The sequence below is a fragment of the Gobius niger genome (assembly GCF_951799975.1).
Source record: "Gobius niger genome assembly, chromosome: 18".
NCBI classification, from domain to species: domain Eukaryota; kingdom Metazoa; phylum Chordata; class Actinopteri; order Gobiiformes; family Gobiidae; genus Gobius; species Gobius niger.
The window spans coordinates 9,651,948-9,660,867 of NC_136869.1; the positions used below are offsets into that span (position 1 = coordinate 9,651,948).

At 40.8% G+C, this 8,920-nt stretch overlaps 2 protein-coding genes across 3 annotated transcripts; both read right to left on the bottom strand.

The window, feature by feature from the left end:
• Positions 1-460: 460 nt before the first annotated feature.
• Positions 461-6,647, bottom strand: LOC306978109 (transferrin receptor protein 1-like). 2 transcript variants are annotated; one of them, XM_079576588.1, is made up of 17 exons: positions 6,517-6,647; positions 5,841-5,981; positions 5,486-5,570; positions 5,288-5,410; positions 5,102-5,191; positions 4,874-5,013; positions 4,656-4,789; positions 4,383-4,502; positions 3,944-4,029; positions 3,810-3,873; positions 3,670-3,737; positions 3,531-3,583; positions 3,277-3,367; positions 2,795-3,022; positions 2,542-2,691; positions 909-1,214; positions 461-539 (listed from the first exon to the last, which is right to left on the bottom strand). In XM_079576588.1, the coding sequence occupies exons 2-16, from the start codon at positions 5,888-5,890 to the stop codon at positions 1,002-1,004; spliced, it is 1,695 nt and encodes a 564-aa protein (XP_079432714.1). In that variant the 5' UTR covers positions 5,891-5,981; positions 6,517-6,647; the 3' UTR covers positions 461-539; positions 909-1,001. The 2 variants fall into 2 exon arrangements, with proteins under 2 accessions (XP_079432714.1, XP_079432713.1); XM_079576587.1 differs by having other exon boundaries at positions 4,368-4,502.
• On the bottom strand, positions 5,940-8,682 carry LOC306977881 (transferrin receptor protein 1-like; the record flags this gene model as incomplete). The annotated part of the gene is made up of 4 exons (XM_079576320.1): positions 5,940-5,967; positions 6,517-6,700; positions 6,920-7,124; positions 8,626-8,682. The coding sequence occupies 4 exons, from the start codon at positions 8,680-8,682 to the stop codon at positions 5,940-5,942; spliced, it is 474 nt and encodes a 157-aa protein (XP_079432446.1).
• Between the last annotated feature and the right edge of the window lie 238 nt (positions 8,683-8,920).

Consider the following 8,920-nt stretch of genomic DNA (forward strand, 5'->3'; position numbering starts at 1 on the left):
TATTCCTTTAAAGCATTTTTATAAGCTTATTTGATCATTTCTAAAACATCGACAAAGCTTTCCTCATCATTTGAAGAAGCTAAATAGTGATTACCTTTATTGTTCAGTCAATGAATACATTTACTTTAAACTCAGTTATACATGTCTGACCTGTCCCTGACCTTAACCAGACCTACGGATGGTTCCTGTTGTCACTATACTCTCTGTTTAGATGCTTATACATGTCCACAATGGTTAGTATACCATGTAAATGTCTTATAAAGGATGAATGAAGTATTTAACGATGCGCTACTATCTGCTTGATTGTGTGCAGTGATCAATTTTATTACAAAATTAGTTGAAAGAGGTTTTTTTTTTACGAAATGTAGTTTTATCACACAATTAGGATAAAATTGTATTACCTTTTGAACAGTTATTACATTATGCAGGGTTACTACAAAATGCGGCTTAACACACAATTTCGGAATTTTCTGCATAAATTGGTCATAAAATGTGGTCTGATCTTTATTAAAATCACAAGAATGAGTAATCAGTGTCGGCTTAAACTAATACCACCTGAACAACTGCATGATGTCATATTTTTATTGGCCATAACATTTGCAAGACAGGGAGGAAAAAGGTGTGAGCCAACCTCAAGTCCAATCACTGAGGTGTGGCTTAAAGGTGCCCTGCCCAATGAAAAACACACCGGTTAATAAGAATAGTCTCCTGTTGAGAAGCATGGTCTGAAAATAGCTCTCTACCTACGATCAAGAATTGTTGAAGCTGGAAAAGGTAACAAAACATCTCCAAAAGTCTTGATGTTCAAAAACCCACGATTAGAAAATGTGTCTATAAATGGAGACAGTTCAGCACTTTTGCTTTTTTTCTTTTTCATTTTAATTTTGATATTCATTCTGATGTTGTACATGAAGGAATTACTGTGCTTGTTGTTGCTGAATATGATGCACCATCTCAGCTCATCGTTCCCTCCTACACCCGCACACGTAAAAACATCTGCACTAAAACTCATACTCAACGTCCCATACGTTCTTGGCTATAGAGTTTGCACAGCCTTGCAGGTTCCAGGTGGCCAAAGCCAGCTGAGTGTGCAGTTGCTCCAGGTCTGTCATCTCAGTGATAGCAGCCAGAGTGTGGGGGCCTTGTCCGAACAGCAGGTGGCGGAAGGGAGTCTCAACGGGAGAGACGTAAGGAGACAGGAGCGAGCGTTCGATCTACGTTGGGGTCAGACAGAAGAGGACCGTGAGCTGCAGCAGCCGGCTGCCATAACACACACATCTACTAGCAAATATAGTTCAGCACAGAGTCATAAAACATTGAACCGAATACAAGTTAATTAAGACAACAGTTACTGAATATCTGTGCAGGCTTTTAGTCGTACAGGAGTTGTCCATCTTCATTGAAGGTTCTTGAGTCATCTTCTGTACTCTGTTGTCGAAGTGTCGAACGTTTCGCCTTTCAACCAAAAGGCTTCGCCATCGCACAAACATTTCAGCTCAGCCCGCAGACCAGATAAAGACCACAGGGAGGCGTTGAGCTTGGATCAGTCTCTCCTCTCTATTGACAGCTACTCTCACATGCAGGCAAACATCTTTGTAGTTATGAGTCATTGTAGTTTTGAGTCCTAACGACCAAACTCACACCTGACTTTCAGTCTGAACAGCTCTACTCTCAGCTCATCGCCGCTAATTATCTGCCTATTGATCTGTCCTGGGCTGAGTTGCTAATGAGGCTGTCATGCTTGTTAGAGAATTAACAATGGTGTTCGAGAGGATAGATGAAAAATAGGCAGCAGTCTAGATGTCTTATACAAGAGATGTTTATTTACCATCGGTTCGGGACCCGGAGACATGAACTTGAGACATTGCGCTAGTCCTACCATTCAAGTCTGTCTATGCTTCCACAGTAAAGGTATAATACCCTCTCAGAGCGTCATACTGATATGCAAGCAAACATTCACCACAATCAAGGCTACTATAGAGATAGTACGACTGTTCAGCTTGACTCAGTATGATTAATAGCGATTTAATGTTATCCTCAAACAATGCTAATGAGACAAAGACTCATAACTACAAAGATGTTTACCTATAGATGCGAGTAGCTGTTAATAGAGGGCTAAACTCCTCCCTGTGGTCTATGTGAGCTGAGCTGAAACTTTGGAGTGCTGATGAAGCCTTTTGGATGAGAGACAAAACGTTCGACAGTTCAACCTCAGAGTACAGAAGACCTTCATTGAACATTTACTGAACAATGCTTATAATATTCTAAATCGTTTGGCACTGTGATTCCCAAATACTGTGTAAACAAGATCTTAAGCTACGTTTGGCGTGGAAGATTTGGAGAAATTAAGCTACTATGCATGTTTTGGGATGTTTGGGGAAAGCGGGGCATCAGGAGGAAGCCCATAAGAACATACAAACCCCGGACAGAAAAGCCCAGAAAGTGAGGCCTGATCACTTACCACATAGCCAGACCGGATATGTATAGCAACACAAAGGTTTTTTTTACCAGCAGCTATGATAGTCTATAGTAAAGCCTCACCCGCAGAACCCGCTCATTGAGAAGTCGACAGGCCCCGGGGTCCGACAGGTCAGTGTTTGCGACGTCGTTGTTGAAGGCGTCCGCCGCGCGCTGGAGAGAGCCTTTAGCGTGATCCAGCCACACAGTGCGCACGTCGCTCAGCTTCCCAGACTGTAGGACAATTGATTTTCAATGTTAATTTGTTGGATTGAATAATAAAACATCTTCCTTCCTTTATATCTTAAGCCATGCTGCAAAATGTAAGGAAAAAAACCTTTTGAAGTGCATAGATCTTATTGCTGATGCGGTACACGTTGGTGTTCAGAAGCTTTTTGTAGCGAGTCATGTCAAACTTGATCACATGATCGTGAACCAGCCTCAGGGCCATTTGTCCGGCGATCTGAGCGGCGCTGGCTGTGACAGAGGCGGTCTTTTGGTTAGTCGCATAGTTCAGGTGGTCCTTATTGTCCAGCAGTGTGTTGAAGTAGGTGTACTCTTCATTCTGTGAAATACAGGGGGTGCACAAAGCAAATAAATATCAATGATGCAGTCAAAATGTGGCTAATTTTCTTTTGTTTTAGCATAATTGAGAGAATTGGGTTCAGTGCAATCAAATAACTGAATGAGCAAAAAGTGGTCCATAATTAAATAATTAAAAAAACACAATTTTTAGGCACCACAAGACTGTTCCTGCCCAGAGAAGTCGAATTAGAAGAGTGGAAGATGAACGAGTGGGTAAAAATTAATCAGACTTACATTGGGAGAAATGAAGTGGAAGGAGATGGAGGGGATTCCAGAAGCGGCCAGGAAGGGATAAGCTGGATCATCAATGGACATGGGACGAAACCTGTTCACAGCATAGAAAGTTAAAATTTAAGGACCTCATATTAAACAGATGGCTACACTCCCAAAAAAAAAGTCTTCAACCAAGATGCTTGATAAACCATGCATAACATGGAGAGATTGCCTTTCTAAGATAGAGTTTTTTATTCATGGTTTATTTCACTTACAGGTCGGTCCGGATCATATCTTTCAGAGAGCCAGAACCAATGGGACTCCTCACCTGTGTTGATATAAAGACGCAATATGAGTTTTTTTGGAAAACACAAGTTGAAGTTGCGGATAAGTGAATTGTTAGGCGTCTGTTACCGCTCTCAGTGTGTTCTCAAGTAGAGTATGGAGCAGAGGGCTGGCTGAGGCATAAAAGCTCCCAACACCTGAAGAAAAAATAACACTCAACTTTACAAAATCTACTTGAGCAAATACAATAAACCATGGATTGTACAAACCTTGCACTATTCCATCCAAACTAATGAAGGTAAGGGCATTTTTGCCAAGAAAGGACGTGTGAGTCTAAAACAAAATAAGACTTATTAAAAAGCACTTTCTTGTTATTTCTTTAATTCATTGAAATATTTCCCACCTCCAGCCATTCGGTGGCGCCAACACTCCCGTACTCTCCAGCGCTCCAACTGGCGAACACAATGCTTCTTCTAGGCCTATATCCATCTGGTAAATTAAACATTTATTATCTACTTGAAAAGGGGCACAGTGATCATTCACGTTTACATTGACAGAATGTGACAGAACCTGGGATACAGATTTAAAAGAGCAATTTTGCATTAATCTGACACATTCACAACTGTATTTGTATTGGATTGTTCATGAATGTTTGCTGTCTTGCTAAAAAAATCACAAAAAATAAAGTTCACACAGTTGACACTCATGCCCAGGGGCCTTAACATTTGAGCGATGACAAAACCTGTTTGTGGATCTAAAATACAGCCAATTATACACATACTCTGTAGACATTACATTACTTAATTCTTTCATCGTGATTATTGAACTTGACTGTTCATTACCATTCTCCACCATGTATTGGACAGCCTTGGCCAGTTCAACCAGCGTAGCGGTCCCAACAGTGGATCGGGCGTATCCTTTACCCCAGGCATCTCTCTGAGCTCCCAGGACCACATATTGATCTATGGAATCATCAAGTCATTATGATAAGCCCATACATTATAAAAAAAACATAAAGGTTTGCGGTAATGCACAAAATAATTATCAACTATTTAACATTCAGATGATTTTGCTATACATATACATAACATGCAATGATTAATAGTTAGACCCACCAGGATCAATGAAGCCTTTGATAACCCCAAACACGTTGTGGATCTCTTTGAAATCCAGCACATTGTTCACTTCAACTGTGATGTTTTCAATTCCTCCCAAAGAACGTCCAAAACCACTGGGTCCACCGATTCTCCTACAATAGAGTACATGAACATTGATAGGAGACAGTGATTAGTTGTCCAGCGAAAACACAGCAAATGTGTGCTGTTTGACTTACTGCAGAATTTTATCAGCATTGTCGTAGTTGATGGTCTGGGCTGGGATTTTGGGGAGGCCGGAAGAGTTAATGGGAGGAAACATGGTTTGGTTGAATGAAGGAAAGCCGGGAGTGTACGGATCACCAGAACCAAAATGTACCTGAAAGGGGAAAAAATGCAGTATTTGAAGAAGCTTGTAAAGCGCAATATAAATTGAGGTAATTTTCATTAATGTTATTCAAACTCACATGTCCATAGACTTCGTTGTCAGTGGTCATGTCCTTGTTGTCTGGATGGATGAGAACAGCTACTGCACCTTTTCCTTCAGCGTTTGCAACCTGTGAAACACAAAAACACCATTATTACATAAAAAGATTACCAAAAAACAAAACATACTAGATCGGAATGTATATTCATACTTATTATATTCATACCTTTTGTGCAAAACTGATCTTCCCACATCGCATCATCACCACAGAATCTTTCACTTCAATGTTGTTTGTGGCTAAGACCTCAAAATCTTCAGGAAGACCGTAATTGGCATAGACCAGTTTCCCCTGTTCACGTTTAAAAAAAATGTATATGTAACTTCAGATCACAAGACGGAAACGCTCATCTCTATATCAACTTACTGATTTTCTCCCGGTGCCGCTGTAAGCCAGATATCCCTGGGGCTGGAAGATATTTGATCCAAAAGTGACGGTGTTGGGCTTATTCCTGCAGAAGAGGAAACGCTTATCATGGACTATTCCCACATGTCAAGACAGAAGGTATGAAAAAGATCTGCTTTTCTTATATAGTAGAAATATAGTAGGATCAGGATAATTGATTGTTCATTGATTGTTAGCAATAGAAAAAGTGGCTCCAGTAGTTAGCAGCTGGCGGCTTATAACTCTTGGGTCAGACATTTCACTTGCCGGTGCGAATGTGCGTGGGTGATGCGGCCATTTTCAAACATTTGTGTCACTGTGTGTTCTTTGTATTTACTTGTCTGGAGTCTGCAGGCGGACGTAGTAGCTGTCACTCCAGGGCTCCATGTCCAGCTGTATGAACTGATCAAAGATGGCACTTCCCAGTCTACTGTCCTCAAAGCTTCCCGCCGAACGTGGGGACACTTTGTCAAAATCACTGCAAAGAAAGAGGTATAGCTCTTTTTAACGTCTTCGATTAGTCTCAAAAAATCAAGACCAACAAAATATAACCAGTGCCTTTAATTATGTTATACTGTATTATGTAATATGTATTATTTTGTACAATGATTCATTTTCACATGTACATAATAAATCCACTGTGTATTACAGGTATGCAGTAACACATCTTGATCAGAAACTGCTGTAAGGATCCATGGCGGATAAAGCGGTCTCATTAACTGAGAATTCTCCATTATTTATTCCATCAATTCCGTTTCGACCGCGGTCTTTGGCCTTACTCTACAGAATCCCACAAGGTTTTGTTTTCATGCCTCCATTCTTTCCACAACAAATACAGCCGTTTTGTGCTGTTTTAGTTTTCACACAATATACACGCACAGAGCAAGGATGGTATTGGATTATATGATCCAGTTCAGCACGAGTCCTCAGCGCCAACAAAAGCCTAATGTTTTCTCCTGGTTTCATTTTGCAGCAGTAACAGCCTCTCAACCACAGTTCTCCTAATGCTGTACCTCAGGGTTTTGGTAAAGGTCTCGCTGTTGAGTTTGTTTTCCAGGAGTTTGGTGATGTCGCCCCAGCTCAGGCTCGGCGCTGGTTGTTCACGAAAGACAGACGGGACAGAAGCAACAGAAGGCTGGTTGTCACAGCGCTGGGACACTTTGGGCCTACGGTGGGTGAGGTATCCCACCATGTAACCTGAAAAAAACAGACTTTCAAAAGTAGGGCACTAGTAGTACTTAATTAAATAGAGAAATGACACTTTTTGGACTTTTATGATCTTACCTCTTTGAAAATTGTTGTTAGTTTCACATTTTTATAGCAAAAAAGGTCAAATGTGGTGCTAGTTTATTAGCAAATAGCTTTCAGCATAGAGCCATAGACTTTGGGGGACTATTTATAGAAACACTGCCTTACCAATGATGAAGATGAGCAGCGTGGCCATGAGCAGGTAGCAGATGTTCCTACGGCTCAGAACTCGCGGTGCCGGTCTGAACGTGGGGGAGCCTCCAGCTTTGTCCTCGGCGTCTCCATCGAGCCCATCCTCCGAGAGTTTCACCTCCACTCGCCGCTCTCCATCCTGCTCCGTCTGCAGCGTGAGCCGGCTGTACGGTTCCTTCATCTGAGGACAAGGACAGGTTGAACAGTCACTAGAACAGAGCTCTTTTAATGCGGCGTGTCGTTGACCCAAACTGTTGAAATTACTCAGCTGTGCTTCTCAAACTTTTATAGCTAAGGGGGAGAGACTTACGCCCCATCCAGAAAGGAATCTAGCTGACACTCTTTTATTTTCAAAGTGACCTCTCTACGAGGAACTGGTTTAGCCCCAATTTAGAGTTGGTCTAGTGGTTTATACCTTTAGACCTTGTTTAGATCTGGTTTAGACCTGACCTACTTTAATCTGGGTTTAGACCTGGTTTAGTTTCTGTTTTTGACCAGTTAGTGGTTTACTCGTCAAAGGGACAATACAGAGTTAAAAAATGTTAAAATTATGTATTTTTCTCCCCCTACATGTTCCAGCCATGTCCTAAGGTGTAGAATGAGCTCAGATCTGTTCACCACATCTGCCTCTAAAATCCTGCACCGTCACTCAAAAAGGTGTTAATTCGGTTCGAAGTGCCATCTTGCATGAGCTTAATATAGACACTGCAGTTACGCATAAGACCTGAGGTGGCAGTAGTGAGCATAACATGACGAACTTGCATCTAGCCCCTTTAAGCCCTGGTTTGATTCAAATTATTTAACAAATCCTGAACATTAAACTCTTAAATACTTTAACTTTTTACTTATAAAGTACATTTTACAATGCATACTTTTGTTCTTTTACTTAGGTAAAAAAAATGTATCAGATACTTTTACTTTTACTTAAAGGAGCTATCCTTGATTTTTGAAATGTTTTGTTATTGGAATAAAATTGGTTTTGTGCTTTAGTATATGGTAAAATCAGATATTTAACAAACAACACTGGTTTTAAAGCCTATTAAAAAGTCATAAAATGTTTTACAGTGAAGTGACAGTTTTCCTCCCTGAAAGTTGCGAAACATGGTTTAAACTCAGTCCCTGTAATGAATTTTGATGTTGTAAATGCATTAGGAAAGTTTTTGAGATGAGTTTGGACCAGAAAATAGCTATTTGAAATTTGAGTGACCCTGTTTCTTTGTACAATCAGGTATTTTTAAGTACACTTTTGGTCCTGTATCTGCACTTTTACTTAAGAATATTGAGTACTTCTTCCACCACTGCATAGACATGTGCTAGCCTCGCACCACTAAACTCATCAAAAATAACTGTATGAATTAAAATATATATATATATCTTCAGAAATCAACAACACTGGATAACTAGGAAAAAATCCTGAAATATTCCTTTAATCTGATAACACATAGCCTATGGAAAACCACAATATCAACTGCTCCTTCAATGCAGTAGAGGCTGTCCAGTGCCTCAAAACAGCAACTAAAATGTATCCCACTGTACGCAACATTAAAAACACTAGGCCTGAATAATGCATTGGTCCTGTCATCACTTCCCCTGTGACGGTCAAAGCCAAAATCAACAATCCTCTAAGATACATTGGGAATGGGCTTCTCCAAATCCGATGATAAACAACTATATCTATGTACCTCTTCGTCCGCTGCTTGAATCAGACCCAGCTTTATCTCGGAACAACTCGGGTTCATCTCGAACAAAGTGAAAAGTGACTAATACTAAATTTGCTGATGTTGTCCATGGCTTATACTTTCACATCTCTTTATTCGCTCGCGCATAACACTCCCTGTTGCCAGTCACATGTCCTTAAGTGGCGCAGATAGAGCGGGTCGTCTCATGATAGAATCGTCAGGGGTTCAAATCCCGCCTCCTGAAGGTCCTTGTCCTTGGGCAAGACACTTCACTCACCTTGCCTCCAGTGCCTGCGTA

Excerpts from the sequence above, each read along its gene's own strand:
- LOC306978109 (XM_079576587.1), bottom strand. The coding sequence starts at position 5,890 with ATGGAGCCCTGGAGTGACAGCTACTACGTCCGCCTGCAGACTCCAGAC. Across the intron at positions 5,192-5,287 it reads AGATCAGTTTTGCACAAAAG|GTTGCAAACGCTGAAGGAAA; the intron begins GTATGAATATAA and ends TGTGTTTCACAG. Across the intron at positions 3,584-3,669 it reads TTGAGAACACACTGAGAGCG|GTGAGGAGTCCCATTGGTTC; the intron begins GTAACAGACGCC and ends ATATCAACACAG.